General features: G+C 41.5%; 1 protein-coding gene across 1 annotated transcript in view; it reads right to left on the bottom strand.

Moving 5' to 3' along the window:
* The window catches only part of htr4 (5-hydroxytryptamine receptor 4), a 112,561-nt gene that overhangs the window by 19,492 nt on the left and 71,100 nt on the right, over positions 1 to 21,969 (bottom strand). Inside the window, exons 5-6 of the mRNA XM_069710089.1 lie at positions 15,541 to 15,694; positions 11,386 to 11,960 (exon numbers count right to left, since the gene is read on the bottom strand). Coding sequence (XP_069566190.1) covers positions 11,386 to 11,960; positions 15,541 to 15,694 — 729 coding nt within the window. The remainder of the gene's footprint in view (positions 1 to 11,385; positions 11,961 to 15,540; positions 15,695 to 21,969) is intronic.

Below are 21,969 nucleotides of genomic sequence, written 5' to 3' on the forward strand. Positions count from 1 at the left end.
ACGGGTGCTCCGATGGGTGCAGGTACGTTCAAGCAGTATGGGTGCTGGACGGGAAAACGACAACCAGCAAAGTGACGTCTCCTCGTCTCTCTGTAACCAAGACTGTCCCCTCGTAATAAAGTCGGGGACCAGTTGTCTCCTTATTTCAAAGATTGAGCTCATTCCTTCAGTTCTCTCCTTTTCTGTTATTTCCAAGCGAAATTGCAGCAGTAATGAGTTCTCCATAGAAATCCTATACCATACCCATCAACGCACATTCAAGTCCCCGTAGATAGCTCTTTGCCAATAGCCAGCTGCAGCAATAAAATCCATTATGCGTGGGCAGTAAAAATGAAAAAAACACAACACAATCGTGTTGTTGAGTCATAAAAAAGCCTCTTCAGAAAAGCTGCTCGAGGGTTCGCAGCACGCCGAGCACATTCAAAGGATGCGCCAGGCGGCTGACGAGGGGAAACACACGAAGGAACACAAATAAACTTTAGGATAAAAAGTATGCAGAAAAAAGGGAAGGAAACAAACACAAAGAACCACATGTCTAAATGTGTCAGACACCTGCTGACGTGGAAACATGAAAAAAGGGCAGACGACTTGTACACAGTAATCCAAATCACAAAAAACATCTGTTATAACTAACAAACAACCAGCGGTGTTTGATAATTTGGTTTTATCCTGAAAATATGATTATGTCTTTTACAATCAGATGGATGAAATCACACGGCTTCACATTGTAAGACAGCAGCTCATCAACTCTTCCTTCCATCCTCCCACTGACCTCCGACATAAATAGCCTGAATTACGAGCGATCTCGGTCCGCTGACGAGCGTCGCTTCACCGCCCCGACAACCCCCGATGTCAGATCTCTGCTTTGCCTTCAGATATATTTAAAAATCCTATCACGAAGACAATCCGAAGCGCTCCGCACCTTTCATTCAACAAAAATGCGCAGCGACAGAGAAAAGTCTCCTGACTGACACACGACCGACCGCCCGACAGTCTGAGGAGACCGAAGATCAATAAATCAACTCTCCCGCACGCCGTCACTCAGAAACTACGAGTGCTGCTGCTTTAAACTCTCCACTCAGACACTCCAAAACCATTCCTGCATTCTCTTTCCTTCAAATATACTTTATTATTTATTTTTTGATCGATAATAGCAGTGACGAAGAAAAGAAGAAGGGCTCACGGAGACTTCGTCCACACTGACGACGGTGCCGGTTCGTTGAATGCATACAGCAGTACCATTTAAAGAGCTATGACAACGTTCACACTTATAGCTCTGAAAATGGCGCTGCAATCTGCAACAAAACTGGGAAGTCGGGAGTCTCCTACAGCTGCCACCCGTCCAGATGTTCCGTCACATACACGCATACGTGTTAGAAGTGTACACACACACACACACACACACACACACACACACACACACACACACACACACACACACACACACACACACACACACACACACACACACACACACAAGAATCAGTTATTTATCTGTCACTCATGTCAGAAACACACACGCACACCTGGACCACAGCTCGTGACCACATTCATCAGAGGTTTTTTTTTTCTGATCCATCCAGATGTTTGGGATTCAGGTCAGGAAGTGACAAAAAAGAAAATCACAATGGAAAGAAAAACAACAGCGGAGCAGCGACAGGTATGCAAACATTTAGAAAAGTCCTGCATGTCGGCACAAAGTCTGGTAGCGTAATAAAAAATTCTTCAAGATGAATTTCTGCGTCTACGAGCGCATCCGGCCGCCGCCGTGTTTACATGGAAAATACAGCCTGATAAGAGCGGCTTTCAAAACGTGTAACTTTCACGCTTAAAAAAACGAAATCGTGTTTATCTCACGTTTTTTTGATTTTGCCGTAGTGGACCGGCGTGTCTATTTCACACTTCGCCGTGATACTGAGTTGGGCTGTTTTGACGTGCGCATTAAAGACTACTTATTTAATTAAATATAAATCCTCTGCAATGATTTTTACATTTTACAGTTTATCACCAAAAACATGTAAATCGACAAAGTTTTGGAAGCGTTTCGGTTCGGACTCATACGAGGATCCGAGAAGTTACTTTACAATAACAGAAAGCCTACATGGAGAACATCGTCATAAAACAGCCGCGCTTTGCTCCCGACTCCCCTAAAGTGCTTCTTAACTATGATGAAGCATCCCTCAATTCCCAAAGACATTTAAATATATTGCAAGTCGACAAATAAAATGCAATTATAGCATTCGCGGTAAACATGAATAAATGCAATACATTAAACATAATGAGTGTCATATATTCACAATAGAGGCTTAATTCATTTACTAAGTAATGCAAAAATGAATTTGCGTATAGGGACTGAATTATGTCCATTGTGTGCTGAGAATGAGGAAACACACTAATTAGCCAAAGAGTAAATGTGCTGTAGTGGCATGTAATGTCGATCCCCCAAAGTCATTACACTAAATATTTATGCGCAAAGAAAACAATAGCTGAGATCAATTAAATCGGAGTCTGTGATTCATCGTCCACTATTTCTTACAAATTGGGGTTTTTTTCTGGGAAAATGTTTGCACTGTTGTTCAGGAAAGAAGATTAGAAAACAAGTATTCTGCTCTGCAGCTAAACATGGAGACGCATGGAGACACATGGAGTCGCATGGAGACGCATGGAGTCGCATGGAGACACATGGAGTCGCATGGAGACGCATGGAGTCACATGGAGACACATGGAGTCGCATGGAGACGCATGGAGTCGCATGGAGACACATGGAGTCGCATGGAGACGCTGCTGCTCGTGTTCTTAAACATCATCATGCGCTGCTTCCAGAAGTTTTGATTTGAAAATGTCGCTTGAAGGTAATAACTTGTTTTTATCCTCATACTGTCTTTAACTCTTTATCCATCTCGCACCGTATAATGGTCAGACAGAGAGTCCTTCACACTCAGGATAAACATGACTTAACTATACAGCATTCAGCAGCATTCACGAAAGGACACGACCTTCGAAAGAGACCAAATCAGTGATAAAACTGAAAAGCTTGAAAAATAAACTCTACGACAACAAATTCATCATTTCTGAACAAAAACAAATTAAAGGTGTTGTTGGAGTTTCCTTTCAGATTTCTGGGTGTTTTTACTATTTTTCTTCAAACCAATCAAAGACAATCAGCTGCGATTGGCCCAGAGCGGATCAACAGTGAGGTCACGCACACACACACACACACACACACACACACACACACACACACACACACACACACACACACACACACACACACACACACACACACACACACACACACACACACACAGGTTATGGAAAATAAACAAAAGAAGATGGACTGGTTTTATCAATACTACTTATCTCTCAAGATCCAGCATCCTGCTCACAGCAGACACACATTTCTTCATCCATATTTGTCCACCCTGTACACTGTACAACTTCAGGATTTAAAACACTGCATCCCCTCAACACCTCCCCAGTTTGGACCAAATGTGTGACAAAAAAACCAGAAAGAAAATAAAAGTAGAAAGTAAAATACGAGGAAAGATTTTCCTAACGTGACAGGATTGTTGTCTTATGGCACAAATGACACCTGGCATTTGAAAAGAGTTAATTTAATAGGAATCAGCATCATTGTTTGTCTTTCTATAATTCATGGAGATGAAAGGTGGGAACAAACGGTATGTTTGTGTGGGGAAGTCTGTGTGTGTGTGTGTGTGTGTGTGTGTGTGTGTGTGTGTGTGTGTGTGTGTGTGTGTGTGTGTGTGTGTGTGTGTGTGTGTGTGTGTGTGTGTGTGTGTGTGTGAGAGGCAGCAGACTCACTTGATAGAGCCTTGAGACGCTCTAGACAAACAGCAGCTAGACAGGAACTGGTCTGGTGTTGCAGAACCAGAGCAGCAGCTTGGAGGCAGAGGAGCAGCCACTGGAGAGACAGGAGGAGGAGGAGGAGGAGGAGGAGGGAGGAAGAAAATATCAGGTGGCAAGTGCAGCCGGTGGAGGAAACAGGGAAGGAAAGAAATGATATGAAGAGGCAAAAAAGAGTAAAATGAGAGCCGAAGGGGATACAACACCAAAGAGGGAAGATGACAGTCAGCACAGAAAGAAGAAATCAAGGAAGGGAATTCAAACAGTGAGAAAGGAAACAGGAAGGATGGATCAGTGGAAAGAATAAGGGGAGGAAACAAAGTCAAGAAATAAAGGGAAAGATTAACAAAGACACAACAAAGGAAGGAAGGAAGGAAGGAAGGAAGGAAGGAAGGAAGGAAGGAAGGAAGGAAGGAAGGAAGGAAGATACAAAAATAAATAAAAAATGAAAGGAGCAGGAGGGAGGGAGAGAGAAAGGGAAAAACAAGGTTAGTTTACACCCAGACGACCCATCAGACAGCAGGCAAGACAAGACTACAGATTGTGTGTGTGTGTGTGTGTGTGTGTGTGTGTGTGTGTGTGTGTGTGTGTGTGTGTGTGTGTGTGTGTGTGTGTGTGTGTGTGTGTGTGTGTGTGTGTGTGTGTGTGTGAGAATTCTAACTGAGGATGTCTTCATTATAAAATAATAATAAAGGACACATTCACACAACATTGCACGACGTCTCTTTCCTTTCACAGAGCCTGAAGTTTATGGATGTTTTTTTTTTTTTTTAAATTTTATATGAATTCTACGATACTGAAGCAAAACAAACGAGATCATTTTCCAAAACGATTTGTTGCCTCGTTCAGGAGGAATCGGAAACCTGTTGGCGACACTCGTTCTTCCATTTGAAGTTGAAAGTTCAGTCACGTGATGTAAAAAGCGAAGATAATTGGAAACTTCAGGAGAGGAAACTTCCTTTTTTTTAGGCAACATATGGCAAAGTAAAAGATCATTAAAGAAATGTACCAAAAAAATATAAGTCACGACGACTTGTTCCACCACAACTAGTCGATCTCCTTTCATCACACTCTGATTTGGTCTTTCTATATTCAATCTATAGTTCACACACACACACACACACACACACACACACACACACACACACACACACACACACACACACACACACACACACACACACACACACACACACACACACACACACACACACACACACACACACACACACACACACACAAGTGGGGACAGTGTGTGTGGTATCGCTTCAGGTCCGATAGAAAGAAATAGAAATAGAAAGAAAGAAAAAGGAAATGAAAGAATCCGAAAGGAGCGACATTAAGAAAGAGACAACACAGAGGAGCAAATATGAGGGACGGAAAAATGTAAGGATGAAAGAGACAAAACGAGACGAAGGGACAAAGCAAACCAAACTGATAAAAGGGAATATTTCCAAACTTTCTGGCCATAAATGAAGCAACATAATCAATAACCGAGCCTAAATGACCAATTTCTCCTCCGATATGTTTTAATTTTCTCATCAGATGTTGTAACCTCCCTTTGCGGACACCTTCCTCCTCGTCTTCTGTCATACTTCCTCCTGCCACTAGAGGGAGTTGTTACTTGAGGTCATTAAAACAAAAACAAAAAAACAGAACCACGTAAATTCCATGTAAGAAAACCTCATAAGGTTTAAAAACACGTCTTTAAGTGGTTTTGATGCATTTTTAATGCTCTTAATGAGCATGCATCATTTTGTGCACCTATGTTTTGTGTATTCGTGTGTCTGTTGGCTTTAGTTGTTTAGTTGACCTCCTATTCTTCTTCTATGACCTTTGGAAGTGAAGCACACACACACACACGTATGTCCGTGTGTGTTTATTGTATCTGTGTGCATTTGAACGTGTCTAAACCCTTTTGTCTGCACAGCAGCAGCAGGCCGAGTGGCGGCTGCATATTTTCAGCCAGCGGTAATATTCCCAGCTGGAGGCGACGCCGGTGAATAATGGAGAGGAGCTGCAGTTTTGTTCCGCCAGTAAAATCCCGACCTGCCGAGCGCGATAACATTTTTACATCCCCGTACGAAACACAACGGAAACGCTTCCAATCATCACCTGTGCTAAACGGAGGATCCAGAAACGAGACGCTCTTCGATTTTAAAGCAGCGACGGCGAATTGAAACGGGAGAATACATAGAAAAACAGCAGCTACTTGAAGTTTCATATCACTTCCTCAAATTTTTGTATTGTTCCTTACAAATAATCATTTCGAAATTAATCATTCGACAAATTCATTATTGAAAAGTTCAGAAGTGCCTCGAGCTTAATAACTACCTGCAAATCTTTGTGGCTTTATCGCCACGCTGTAATTACTTTTCAAAGGCTCCATTAACAGGAATATTTGGTTCCACTAACTTTAACCAGTTTTCTTTGAAAGGGAAATGATTTAATCTCGATTGAGTCGCCGTGGCGACGGGTGGCTCTGATTTGAAATCTGCACAGTTTTACTACATGAGTGCAGCGTCGCCAGAAACGAGGCTGAATGGATTCTTTGTCTCTAAAATGGTCCTAAAATTTCCCTCCAGTCTTCATTTTGTTCATTCAATCATCCAAACCGGGTCACAAAACGGAGAAACTCACAATTTACAGTCAAAGGTCAAGATGTGCAAATAAATAAATAAATAAAACCTAGAGCAGATACTTCATTTTATACTTCGCTCTTTTCTTTATGTTTTAGAAGCTTTTCTGTGCTCGTTGTGTTTTATTTTAGAAAACATTTAACGCATTTGATTATAGGTCTGATATGAATTTGGTCAACAGCATCATTCAAATGTATTTGTCACATAGACATAACCTCTCCTTAAATAAAATGATGCATTTAAATGAGTTGCTTTTCTGTTCGATGTAAAACGCTTAAGTGCTTAATTCATTCCATCTGAAGAGACAATTAAGGTCTAATTGGAGTACAGAGTGATTCAGTGCTTTTAATGTGTCTCAGAGAGAAATTATATTCAGCTGTAGATCTGCACTTGTGTGTTTGTGTTTCGTTATGAAGCAAAAATCATGTTTTTTACAAAACAAAATAACTTTTTATGTCCTAAAGAAACATGAAAAGAAAATTACATTAAAAAAAAAATATATATATATATTTTTGGTCTGATACTTCATTCAGGACAAGTGCTATTTAAACTTTAAAGCACTTTTCAAATGAAGATTCAAAATATATAAAAACAGCATGTGGGATTGTAGCTCGTAAAAACATGTTTTGAACTTTAACACTTGTATTGTGCATCAAGAGGCTGAAAAGCTGTAATAATTTGATTTTAGAACATTTTCTTTTCCTCCTGACTGTTTTTCTGAGTTAAAGGTCCTTTATATTTCCATGAGTTTAACCACCTGTGTTGTATTACATACCAAGCAGTCACCGTAAAACTCGCCATCTCTCGCACGGTACGACACATGACGGAAACTCAAAGCTTTTAAAGTACACGGACATCAATCATGTTTCCTGTAGTTTATAGAACTGGAGTTACAGAGATCCTGTTCAAATATATGGAGAACAATTTTCAGATATTACACTTTGAACCTTCCTTAATCTAATTTATTTGGCATTTCTTCTTAATCTTTTCCTCTTCATAACCCCATCTCCTCCTCATCTTCTTTTTCCTTCTTACCCCACATTTCTTCTTCTTCTCGCTCTTTCTTCCTTTCCTAATCTTCTGCCTCCATTCACCTGCTTCTTCATCTCTTCCTCTCTCAACTTTTCAGATCTCCCCTTTTATTTGTTTGTTGCTTTTCCTTCCTCTCCTCTTGTCACTCCTTCTCTTCCTCAGATTGTGAAGAATTGCTCCTTCGATACAGTTTGTTCTCTCCGCGTCGACAGGCTCGAGACATAACACATGTATTTGTGGATTTCAGTATATTTGATATTGTATATATACATAATATAATATTTAAGACGAATAAAAGATGCCATGTGCTTTACTTTGCCTCCAGATTCTCCAGCTGTTAGAATCCCATTCACAAGTTTTTTTTTTTCACAGAACAAAAAGAAGAAGCTTCTTTTCCGTCTATCTGTCAATTACACGAATGAGTCACGACCTTTTTAAAGAGTTGGAGATGAGCTGTGAAACGGAGGGTCAACGGGGAACACGCTCCAGTCTGAGTGAACGCTTCTAGAGCCGGACCCGTTCCCAGAAGGCAGTGGAGTCACGGCGCCGTGTTGTACAGCGGCGGCGATAGTTTATATTGAGTGACGTTCGTGTTGCATTCGGGTGCCTGATGCAACTCTGTAGAGTCCAACATCAGTAAACAGCGACCGTAACGGCGTCAGGGTGCCTGGGAGGGCGTTGCTGTTTGAGTTGTAGGGTGATAAACGAGAAGAGACATCAGCTGTGAATTCCCTCAGACGTCAACGGGGCAGTAAATCCCTCCTCCCCGCTCTCTCCCCACTCTCCCCCCACCCGCCAATCACAATCTGATTACCTCGCTGATTCATGTTTCAGCTGTCAATCAGTTGAAAGTAGGAAATGCTAACAGCTGATTTAAATTAACTCAGAGAGCACGGCTCGAAGCTAAATTAATTTCCGACCACACTGCTAAAAAAATAACAACAATAATGTCTCTGTTGAGACATTATTTGCTGATGCGACATTAATTTATTGATCTGCGTCTGTTGTGTTCTGTCTTTCCAGCAAGAATTAGTCACCAAGACGTCAAACCCGCAGAAGAACTTCCAGTTGGTAGCGTCCTCTTTTATTAAACCATTCTCTTAAAATATGAACACTTGAAACTCAAAAAACTCTTTCTCTGAAGTTTCCACGGTCTACATTAAATGACGATCAACAAAATAAGTCTCGAAGCAGCACGAGATCACAGCTATGCTAAATATCTAATAACATCCTCACTTTATCAATATCAGCCACGATTATGTCTATTCACAGCGGCCTTGCACATGTAACAGTGTGTGTGTGCGATGAGGCGTCCGCTGATGTGAGCAGCAGCTCGCCGAAGGCTTTGAACAGACCTTCAGCTCTGCAGGGAGACTGGAACTCGGACTAATACACATCTTCCAGCGAGCAGCCAGAGACCCTCTGAAGTCCAGAGGTGTCGGCGCACCGCTGAGTTTCTATCAATAGCACACCGGGAGGCGTAATGAGAGCGTGTGCAAAGGGAACGTACAAGATGTAACTGGTGTCTCGTAGAGCTCACGCAATTATCGTTGAATATAGCGACGAGTTAAGATTCGCCGACATAATGACCTCCATCTTCCAAAGAGATGGATTACTTTTCTTTAAAAAACACATAACATGCACTGCTGGAAAAAACAAAATCTGTCTATGGGGGGGATGCTGGTTATCATTAGTGTCCATCAAAATGTTTTCCTGCAAAGAGCTTAGCCGTTCTGCTGCTGAAGTCATAAATACATTTTTCCTCCAAATTATTTGAAGATTGAATCATTTGTAAACTGGAATAATTCACGTCCTGAACACTGAATACGAAAGTATTACCGTTAAAATGCGGAGATGCAGAGTAATGTGTTTTAATGAGGTTAAACTGAAGCGCTCTTTTGTGCACCTAAAATTAAACATGGCATTTACGAGCAGGACTAATGTACGTTGACGGGGCTTGATCATGTGTTTTGTCTTTATAATGTTAAATACAGATTGACAAAAACACAAGAATACACATGTATTGTTGTGTTTTTGTCAATCAGTTTTTATCTAGTTGTTTACTCTATTTTAGCATTTTATTTAACTTGAATTTTATTGATTTATTTGACTATTTACACGCATTTTAATTGATTTTATTAGTCGACATAAAGGTATTCTTTATTGTAGTATCTTATTGAACTCTAATTCCTATCTCCAGCATTTCCTGGTTTCCTTTTCTCCTGATTTTACTGAGTCTGTTTCCTCCAATGGTTTTATTTATAGCATAGGATGGTGATATATGTGTGTTGTACAAATAAAGCCTGATTGATTGACGGAAGACGAACCGGATGTCGAGAAAGTCGAGACTGTTTTCTTTGGTGAAAAACTATTTAAAGTCATTATTACTAACGCTTTTATGTGAATAAAAACAAATCTGCATATGGCATTTATTGTTCAGGGTCAATCACACACCACATGTTTATAAATTGTATTTAAATTGGTTCATGGCCCTGTCACACTCCTTCACTCAGACATGGAGAACATTAATATCCAGTGACGGCCATCATGAGACATCATTTCAACTCGTGTATCATTTTAGTGTTTAATACAGTGTGTCATCTGATTAACTGGCTGATTTATCCCTGAGATGTAAATGTGACAAAATAATTGATGCTATTTACAAGCGACGGTGTTGGAAAGGGCGTAAAAGGATGAGCGATGAAGCTCTGGAGACGTGAGGAGGTTCTGAAGTTACAATTCCCAGTGGAGTCGCAGGTTACTGGAATATTTCTGTAATTTCTGTACGCAAGAACTCTTCTTTAATCGCCCCATGTTGTACGCATGTGTTATTACACACGTGCACGATTAATTAATCCTCCCAGCATAAACAGGCCGCGGTGTTACGTTTGTCATCGCTGAATACAGATTAGATCATCCTATTAAAGACGCACAGATGGAAAAAAAACATGAAATATTCAGCGGGCTACTGAGGAGCACATGTTAGACGTCACGGCTCTTATCGCTGTGAAACACGTGTTCGACGCTCACAAGCACTAATAGGTTGGGAGAGTAATGAGTCAAGAGCATGCTGTTGAAGGCTTATTAATAGCGATAAAGTCCTCTAACGCACCTGAAAACAAATCATTGTCCTTCACAATGGACTGTTGCTGCTTCCAATTTAACCCCGCTGTATGCACATTATTCAGGAAATGTATGCAGTAACAACAGTATGCAGGGCAGTCGAAGGAAAAAAGGCTCCCCAGCTGTGGGATGACTACTTTAATCTCTTAGTTAAAAAGTGCTCTTTGTAAGAGAAAAGCTCAGATTTAAAGAATAAAAGTGAACAATTAAGAAAAACGAGTACAAATGGCTTCATACCACCATATGTCTTACATTAAAGCAGCCTTATACTCTAAATGTTTGCAAAGTATTACAACTATTTGCACATAAAACTACACTGTAAAAAAAAAAAAAAGTTAAGAAAACTAAAAACAAATACTGCAACCAGCTGCAAACTTGTTTTCACTTTACTCAACTAACACATAATGTGTTATGTCAACTTGTGTTGAGAAGTTTAACCAAAGTGCTTCCTTAAGTTTGTCCAACTTAAAATGACTATTAACTTTACAACTAATAAATATTAAGTTTTCTCAATTTATCTATTTTTTACAGTGTACAACCTTGTTCGTACGAGGTTTTTCCTCACAATTATTACTGTGAACCCAAAAGTTGACTCTAATAGCAACAAACATGACCTTTTGTGACATAAAAAACAACAACAACCAATAAACGTCCACTGAGGGAACTTTTTTCAAAGGAGTGCAGCTTCAGCACCAGACCCGACACCACCACGACTTCGAGGACTTACTTGAGCACATGTGTGGAGCCGTTGATCTGCGTGGCGGTGCAGGGGGCGCTGGACCCCAGGATGGACGGCCGGCGGTACCGCTTCCTTCCGCAGCACAGGATGGTGAGGAAGGCACGGCGGAAGGTCTTGTTGAGGAAGGCGTAGAGGATGGGGTTCAGCATGGAGTTGATGTAGCCCAGCCACAGGCAGGCGGCCCACAGCTGGTCGGGCACCGTGTAGTCTATAAAGGGGTCCACCACGTTGGTAACGAAGAACGGCGCCCAGCAGAGGCAGAAGCACCCCATGATGATGCACAGGATCTTCGCCGCCTTGGTTTCAGTTCGCATTCGGTGATTGCGCTGGTGGACGGCGGAGTCGACCCCGGCGCCGGAGGCGGCGGCTCCTCCCGCCCGCTTCAGAATGCCGATCTGCAGGGCGTGAGCGCGGGCTGTGATGTAGATCCTCTGGTAGGCCAGCATCATGAGGACCAGAGGGATGTAGAAGGCCACCACCGAGCAGGTGAGCGCGTACGGCTTGTTGACCATGAAGACGCACGACGTGGAGTTGCTCCCTTCGCTGTGGCGCCGCTCCTCGATCTGGTGAAAGACGGCAGGAAGAACAGTCAGCGGACGTGATCCTAACTTTGATCGTGAAATTCTCACTGCTGAGATTTCATTTTGTCAAGACGTGAAATCCCTTTGACGCTCCATGCACATCACAACACCAGATTTTGGGATGGACACAAAAATAAAATAAAAAAACAGAAAGAGAAATTTACTGTTTTTAGAATCTTTCCATTAATGGGGAACCAAAATTGAATTGAAGGCATTTCTTAGGGTCCATTGAAATGTATTACATCAGTATTTATTCAGAAGCTATTGGAAATTTGGTTTTTGGGTGGATGTGTTAAGTTCAAACATGCATAGACTTTAAAATGAAATTTGAATTAAGTGAAGGAGGTGATGACTGTGTTCTGAAATTATAGTCTTAATAATCAAATTACAAGATTACGCAACTTGTTTAATTGTATTGAACATTGCTATTTAACCTTCTCTACTATTGGTGAGTTTAGATGAAAACGGTGTTTGTTATGCAGTATTGCATAAGGTGGATTGTAAAATCATACCCTTCATAATTGTACATATATTCTTGCAGTTTTTCCATTAAGGACAATGATGTGATATTTTGTAGACACTAAAAATGTACAGAAATCCATTCAGCATGTGGCAAAAAAAGTTTGTTAAAACTCTTATAATGCAGCAGAGAGACATATAAGTCAAGATGGTGAAAGGACATCTAATAGTGTACAATCTAGTAGTTAACACAGCCTCATTGTCTTCTGAGCGAAAGATGTGAATCAAATCAAATGCAATTAAGTATTAAATGAGTAGAAGTAAAAACAGAATTCATCGTGGAGAGTAAAAAGTAGAACAACGCTCTCCGACTTGTCCCCAAATAACCAGCAGAGCCAACAGGACCGCCGAGCAGCTTCGCCATGGAACACCTCCAGACTTTACAACAACCTGCTTTCAAATCCCACGTTCCCCTCGGCGGAGTGTGTGTAGTAAAAGTAGAACACGTCTCCGGGTCGACGGAGGCTCGGCACGCCAACGTTAATCACACTGAAGTCCCGTCGCAGACTCTCTCCTGCTATCATCTCATCTCTGTAGGAAACTACAGCTCAGGGCGATGGCATGAATAATACAGAAGAATCCGAACGGATGAACGCCAGCCGCCCCGTAAAAAAAAAAAAAAAAACGAGTCTGGTTTCATGAATGTGTTCGCATATTTAAGTGTGAGGTGTTCTGTATGTCTTCATGTGCTGAGGTTATATAATCTCCTGCTTCAATGCACACAATCATTAGAACTAAGAGGAAGTAAAACAGGACAAATCAGGTGAATTCAGGTGAGGAGCGACCAGGTGGGTTTTCTTTGACGTTGCTGGTGGTTGTGTCACCGTGAATTGGTCCCCCAGGGTCAGACCGTCAACACCGAGTTCCACTGGGACCATCTGAGGGAAAACATTCGCTGCAAACCCCCTGAACTGTGGCGCCGTGGCAACAGGGTTCATGCTGCCCACCACCCTGACTCGCTTGATTTGTCTCTTGTCTGACTTGTTTCTGTGTTCCCCAAAACTGAGACACACAATTTGATGTTCCTCTGCTCAAATTTCAGGTCCGTGGTGACATCGCAAATGTTCACAAATTAGTGGTCACAAAAAAACGTGCGGAACTTGATTCAGCGACGTCACTTGGAAAGCTTCCCTCGGATCCATTTACATTACAGTTCTCTAGAAAAACTTTAAAAACACTGAATCAAGGTTCGTCGGCATGCTGGTGCAAAAATCCCGTGAATCCAACATTTCCATGAAGTCATCGTACTCTAATTTTCGACAGCCAATCTAATACAAGCAGACAAACGCCATATAAGGTCTTTGGCAAAATCTCGGACAGTTGCTGAATTTCTCTCGTCTCGTGGTTCATCGATGTCGCAGCGAATTCCAGACACAAAACTTAAAGTCACGCAGAACACCAGCAGACTTGTTGACTTCAGTGATTTGGAGTAAAAACCACAAACTTTTTCTCTTCCGCGAGTGTTTATTGCACCAAATCATTGACACGACGGAGACGTACCTGCTGTACCGGTCGTGTCTCTGCACCCGAGTTGTTTTGCTTGCTTGGTTGAGTTTGAGTTTGTGCCAGAACCGACTGGTGACTCCGAATATTCAACAGTTCTAATTGGACCCGCAGGAGAGCCGCCAACTTCACACTGCTGCTCAACTTTTGTTTGAGTGTGTGTGTGTGTGTGTGTGTGTGTGTGTGTGTGTGTGTGTGTGTGTGTGTGTGTGTGTGTGTGTGTGTGTGTGTGTGTGTGTGTGTGTGTGTCTACCACAGCTGCCAAACTGAGCCAGCTGGTCCTCCTGTTGACAGTCCACTCAGAAGTAACTTTAGCTGGCATTCAGATGAAGGTGAACAGGGCTCTCGCTCTCTCTCACACACACACACACACACACACACACACACACACACACACACACACACACACACACACACACACACACACACACACACACACACACACACACACATGCTGTCATGTGTGTTTGTCTCAACCTCCACCTTCACGCTTCACTTTGCTTTGTTCTTTCAATTCATGGTTTTCTTTCTTTAGCAAATAATTGATGCAAAATTTTATTCACAAATTTGTGTTAAAGACGTTGTAGATGGTCAGTTTGAATCTTGTCTATTGTCTATTGTTTATATGTTATATATTATCTATATCATATAGTAAATGTTTATTGGAATACATTATCTGTTAGGAATCCATGAGTTTTCAGCCATTCAAATAAAGAGTGATTTTGTTTTTATTCTGAGGGGAAGGAAGAAAAAAGTCTGAAAACTAGAAAACTAAACCTTTTAGATTCGTCTGAAAGCCTCAGAAACATGCGGATGGACGTTACAGTTGGACAAAATGTTTCTTTCTTCTATCCGTGATCAGCTTTTTTTTCAACCTCAGATTCTTCCTGCTAAAACATTGTTCCATCAGTGTTTTCTTTTTGCATTTTATTTCTGTTATATCTCTGTTTTAACACCAGAATACGTTTTCCCTCCTTTTTGAATTTTTTGCATTCTTGTTTGCACCAGACGCTCGTAACACTTTTACAGCGAAGTAAAGGAACTCCACGTCTGTGATGTCAGTGGCCTTGTCCTTCTGTCTCTTTGTCTTGACGCTGTTGATGTAGTTGCCATAGCAACACAGACACAGTGTCTCTTCCCTGTTGTAAACAATACTTCTCAGGCCTACAATTCATTTTTTACGGCATGAGAACACTGTTGTTGTATTTTTTCCTTCTGTTTATGCAAAACCCATTTTGTTCAACTTCCTGTTTTACTGTTGTTGTTGTTTTTTTGTTTTTATTATTGCACTTTTTTCTTTTTGTCTCCTCCAGGTGTAAACATTTTCAGTTTACATCAGTGTGCTATCAATAATAAATTTGCATCTACTGTTGAGATATGAGGGATTTTTTGGGCTCCATTTCCATAGAAAAACAAACCCAGGCTCAATTAGTCCTCCCCTCACACACACACACACACACACACACACACACACACACACACACACACACACACACACACACACACACACACACACACACACACAGGCTGCAGTGCTCACCAGGTGGTCGATGCCGATGCTGTTCCAGCCCTGCATGATGGGCAGGAAAGAGATGAAAGTGGGAATGACCCAGCAGCCACCGATCATTAAAGTCACTCGCATGGGTGTCATCTTGATCTGGTAGACCAGAGGCTGGCAGCAGATTGCGTAGTACCTGCAGAGAGATGATGATGATGATGATGATGATGATGATAGAGAAGGTATAAATATGATCAAATGCGTTTGATGCATCAGGCAGGTCATCTGTGAATCAGAAGCAGCCAGCAGATAAAACGCTGCCAAAAACTCACAACACTGTTTTGCGAGCAAAATTGTCAGTCGGATACAGAGGAGCAAAAAGAACAAACAATAAAATGTCATCAACAGAACTGAAGCTGCCAAACAACTGAATTTTTTTTTTTAAAGTTGAATGAAAACGTGTTGATAAAAGAAAAGTCAGACGGAAGAAAAACTTTTCTTTTTTGATCAAAAACAAATCTTGGAAACGACAGATCGTGGCATTCTTGTTTCCGTGAGTTGGTCGTTCCTTTTTTAACTTTTCTGTTGTTTTTAATGAAGAAAAGCAATGATTTATTTAAGCATTCAATACTACATCATGAAGAACCAGCCGAGGACAAAGACTGAAGACACAAAGAGTTTAAACACTTATCTATTTCTGGTGTTTCTTCTGCTGTCACTCAGTCCCTCTGCTTTTGTCTCTCTTTTCAATTTTAAATGAGCCCTCTTGGCAGGACGAGAGGAGGCTCGCTGCCAACGCATTTGCAAAAATATGCTAACCACCAATAATTTAGCACTAGAAGGTTTTTCAAAAATCACTCTCCCCCTTGTGTCTCTGCCCATCCTCTGTCTCTTCTTAGTCCTTCCTTTTGTTCATCTTATTTATTAGCTCACTGTCTGCACAATTATTTACATTTTTTTGGTAATTTATAATTAGCAGAACTCATTGGTCTTTTTTATTCGGTTGCCTTCTTTCGCCATTCGTTCTGCTTTTATCTTTATATGACGATATTACTTTTGTATCCATTTGTTTTCAAATCTCAACTAATTTCTGCATCCCTGAACCTCCATTGAAAACGAAATGAAAGACCACATGAGCTCAATAACGGTCTTGACACCATCACAGTCCAACTGTGGCCTCATTTCCGGACACAGGAAGTTCAGTTTGTCAACTTCCAGCACGCCGTCTCTTGTCCTCCATAACGGCAATAAAGCTTCTGTTGGAGAAACAAACACTCTCTTTCATTGTATGCATCTGGCGGTGACAGTAACCCTCCCTTTGACAACAAGTACACAGCATATTGGATTTCAAGTATTGTTTTTTTGTTTTTAAGTGGAACAAAGCTGATTTCCGATGTGAATGAACAGAACTGGAAAAACTAGGCCGAGTGGGTGGAATATATTAAAAAAAAAAAGTTATCCTTCTTGCAGACCCGTTTCTATTGACCGATTTTTCCTAACTTTCTTCCAACTCGTTGCCCTTCTTGTTGCACACATGATTCCCTTTAATGGTAAAACAGTTTGGACTTAAACATCTGCCAAATAGATACACTGGTCCACTTTGGTAAAACGTGAAATAGGCACGCTTTGGCTTGTCTAGGCGTGATAGTTTCACGTTTTCTTGTAGTGAAAAATGAAACCTACTGCATGCATAGAGCCATGTGATTTACAGGACAATGAAACTTTTTGGAAAAAAACACATGGTCAGGATTGGGACGAAAACAACATGGCTGGGGTTAGGAAAAAAACAATAACTCAAGAACGACGTTGTCACCTCCTGGATTCAAACCTCTGATCATGCCCCTCCTACCTCCTAACACGGGCGAAAAATGACCTTTGTACTTGGTCACATGATCCTTTGTTACGTTTCTTTTACGTGTGTAAATTTCACACTTACAAAAAGTGAAACTGTCCCACCTAGACTGCCCAAAGAGTGGCTGTCTCACGTTTTACTGTGGTGGACCAGCGTGTCTATTTCACGCTTTGCTGTGATACGGGGTTAAAGGAAACAAATGGACCCAGAGGTCCGTTTGTTATTATTTTTTTAATCTCTGTGTGTCATTATCTTATTTAATGCATAACTCAGTCACTGCATAACACACACACATGCAGACTCTGAATTTGTTTCATCACCGTGTGTGTGTGTGTGTGTGTGTGTGTGTGTGTGTGTGTGTGTGTGTGTGTGTGTGTGTGTGTGTGTGTGTGTGTGTGTGTGTGTGTGTGTGTGTGTGTGTGTGTGTGTGTGTGTGTGTGTGTGTGTGTACAAACATGATATCAGACACCACAGCAGGAACCCTCTGTGCCCTGTCAGGCAGTGATATCACTAAGACGACGATGGCACCAAAGTGGATGAATGGAATTGTTGGAGAAATACTGTGAATGAACGCCGGGAGAAGGAGAAGAGCTGAAAGAAATCGACTGTGGACAGAGAGGAAGAAGAGTTATGAAAGAAGGAGGAAGGGAGGAGGAGAGAGGTGATGACAGGCAGTAAAATAAATAGGGAGCAGGAGGAAAAGTGGAAAAAAAGGAGGAGGATATAGAGAAGGAGGGCTGGAAACAGAAGAGGGAGGACAGAAGAAATTAAAAGAGGACGATTTATCATTTTACAGAAAAGCTCAAATGACAGGGGGCGGCATCACTGACTGTAACAAATCCTCTACATCTGCAATTTCACCTGCCCTGGTCAATGACTGTGTGTGTGTGTGTGTGTGTGTGTGTGTGTGTGTGTGTGTGTGTGTGTGTGTGTGTGTGTGTGTGTGTGTGTGTGTGTGTGTGTGTGTGTGTGTGTGTGTGTGTGTGTGTGTGTGTGTGTGTGTGGACACTGACCAGAGCTCAGGCCTGTTCCAGTGTGATAGGAAACAGATGAAGTCAACTAAGCGAGTAACTCAGACTCAGATTATTCTCTAGCCTGCAGGGTGTGTGTGTGTGTGTGTGTGTGTGTGTGTGTGTGTGTGTGTGTGTGTGTGTGTGTGTGTGTGTGTGTGTGTGTGTGTGTGTGTGTGTGTGTGTGTGTGTGTGTGTGTGTGTGTTTAATTGAGTGTCCGTGTGCCGTTGCATGTTTCAGGTGGGACACCACATGTGTGTGCATGTGTCACGCTTCAGGCACATCACACATGACACGTGTGTGCACAGCTGCAATTAGCTTGTTACATGCAATTTGTGCATTTCCACCTGCTTGTCTGTTTATGACTTTAACCACTTGATTTGATCACATTTCTTTCATAATTTAAGTTTTTTATTTTTTTATTCTTCACATTCACACAAAGTACTTACTTTGTACTTAAAAAAATAATTACTGCAACTTTAGAAAAAAACAAAACATCCACATACTTTATTAATCAGGAGAAAGTCTTGCTTAAAAGTTTTGAGGTCTAACCCCCAGCTTCTTCTCCACGCTGGCTGAATTTACACTTTTTTTTTTTCGAACCTTTGCTTATCCTCGCAGGCTTGACTGAACACTGCTCTGCTGCAGCAGTATTACAGCTAATCCCGTTTATACCTCCGTCAGTCACCGCCGTTAGTTTCCTGCCTCCTCTGCTATGATCCCACCTATTTGCAGCGCATGGCATTTTCACAGCCATCAGTAATTTGGAGTGTGTGTGTGTGTGCGCGTGTGTGTGTGTACTGTGTGTACTGTGTGTACTGTGTGTGTACTCTGTGTGGTCTGCACGTGCTGTGGCATCAACAAAAAAAAAAGGTCAAGAGGCACTTTTCTATTTGAATTCCCCAAATAGTTGTGTTTAAAGGTTGCAAATTGATTCTTTGAGTGCGGATGTGGTCTAAATGACACAACCCCCCCCCCACGCCCACTCTCCATCTCCCCCTCCTCCAACCCCCTCCAACACAAGCATGAATCTTTGCTTTGTGTGAGTACAAATACCCAGAAACCCACAAACACACACACCAATACACAGTACGCATGCACACTCTAAAAGCTTGAATGCCTACAAAGGCACGTGCACAACAACATGCACACGGACCTGAGTACGATTAGAAGCAGATGTGGCACAGTTGAATGGCAGCTTGTCCTGACCGAGGGCACTTTAAATGTTTCCCTTTGATCTGCAAAATTATTTCTCTCTGTTTATTTCTAACATTTTTATTCAGGCATTATTTACATAAAGTTTGGCTTCAGAAAACAGCCAAACCCAAAGTATGTCGTTGCATTTCATGTTCAGATGCTGCTGTGGGATTTTTTTTTTTTTTTTTTTTTTGCCATCGGAGGGCTGCAGCTTCAAATCTTCAACACTGTCTGTAAGAAGCTTGCTCGATAAAGACAGTTTGAACTACTCAGGACAGATGCTGCGTTCAAATGTAACTCGTGAGCTCATGGTTTACAACTTGGGGAGTTGTGTGGAACCCAACACTCAAGCGGTTTAGTCGCGAAAACACCAACATGGACGGCGTCTAGAAGCCACAGAGGCCGAACAACTCAGCGAGCTAACAGGGGAGGTGACGTAATGCAGGAAATGCAAAGACACACAGGGAAAATATGAGGCCGTTGGGAAGATCAATATTTTCTTCAGACGTAGGTTATTATCTAAGTTATGAAGACAAACTCTACACGACTAAAATTACAATATATCAGCTTAATATCCAAACAAACATGAACTTCCACGACTTCTGTCATTTCTGTGAACGTCAGCGAACAACGTCACAACTCGTGCACATTAGCACCATCAGGATCCCCTCCAATGTCAAACTACTGTTGGTTTGGGGGATTCGCGCTGCTTTCAATTGGAACTCGAGAGCTTGTGGTTACGTGTATGTTTGCCGTTCAAGTGTTTAAGCTGTGGGAACACAGCTGCTCGGCAACATGGACGGCATCTAGAAGCTACAGAGGACAGAGGATGACATAATGTAAAGGCATAATGACAGATGAGGCCGTTGGGAACTTTAATTTATCAAATTACGAAGGAAAATTCCACATGACTAAAATTGCAATGAAATCATAACCTGCAACTTCCATGGCCTCTGATATTTTTCGGGAAACTTTTGAGAACTTTGGATTTATAATTAACATTTCTGTTAAAAAAAACATGAAAAATGGGGATTAAAAACCAACAGCGGGTTAAACATTCAAAATTCACTCATTCCAAACCAGGCCATACTTAAGCTCTTTCTATTTCTATTTTTTTTTTCTTTTTTTCATCGTGCCTTCTCAGTCTTCTTGTTTCTGTTTCGAAGTTGGCCTCTTCACTGAATGCCTTTGTGTCGGAGCATCCTCCTCGTGGTGATGTTTCTGTTATTTTTAGTCTTAATTCATTTCTTTTCAGCCTCCTCAGCAGACAGTAGCTGAATGAGGAGCTTTATCCTGCAGCTGCTCACTTGTTTCCTATATGTTCTCTGTCTTTATTTCTGTTTCCTTCTCCGTTTCCTCTTCTTTTCTCTCGATATCACTCTCTATTCTTTCTCTTTCTCGTCTGTCAGCCGGGTCCTTAAAGCAGGAATACAGTGGAGGCTACAGATGTTCGTTTTCCTTTTTGTTTTTCTGAACTCTGCACACAAGAATCTTGGTTCTACTTTTTTTTAGCTTCAATATTAAAACAATTTATATTTTAAAGCCCACGATATTTTGACATTTTGAGCAAAATAAGTGAGTAATGACTGAATTCCAGTTACATCTTGCTTCAAGTTTCAGTTCCCTTGAAGGAAAAACATGGTCCGAATTCTTGTTTGTCCGAATTTACGCTGTCTGATTTCTGTTCTTTTCCGTTCATGTCTTCGCCATGTTGTGTTTCTGTCAGCAGCTCAACAGAGCATTAATTTTGGGGTCAGGAAATATTTTCAACGTATTGGATGCAGTGACAGCGTCTGACTGGAGTAAAAAAATAAAATAAAATGGCAGCATTCAAGCTGACAGTCTTTTATTCGTGGGTAGTAACAGGTTAGAAGAAATGTTTGGGCTTGAGAGTCTCCCACTGTTTGCTTCTGTGTTTATGCCCTTTCCCTTCCAGCGATGCAGTCCACACATGTCTCCTGTTAAGAGATTTATATTCTACAGAAATGTGTTGTTTTCTTTCTCGGTCAGTAATTTTCTTGTCTTGGTCTTTTTCCTCATGAATTCTGTTTTATTTGGGTTGCTGGAAGCTACAAATGACATTAACAGCCTTTCTTACCTTCCACCAACCTCTTTTCTGAAAAGTACAAATATGTTGGCAGAGATTTTTCCATCTGTCTTTTGCTCAGTTGACATCAGAAACTGATGCTTGTTTGTCTCTAAGAGCAGTGACTTGTCTCTATTGCACCATAAAGCAGTATACGGAAAATTGCCCATTTTGTGCCAAACTAAGGAAATGAGCAACAGAGACCCTTGAAATGCTTCGGCAAGTGTACGGTAATATAACTACAACCAGGTGGGTTGTTGCACCGTGAATTTATCCCCCAGAGTCAGACTGTCAACACCGAGTTCTACTGGGACCTTCTGGGGCG

The sequence above is a fragment of the Brachyistius frenatus genome, unplaced genomic scaffold (assembly GCF_029030835.1).
Source record: "Brachyistius frenatus isolate BFR_SWC_R1_liver_20210118 unplaced genomic scaffold, ASM2903083v1 Contig_89, whole genome shotgun sequence".
In the NCBI taxonomy this organism is placed as follows: Eukaryota; Metazoa; Chordata; class Actinopteri; family Embiotocidae; genus Brachyistius; species Brachyistius frenatus.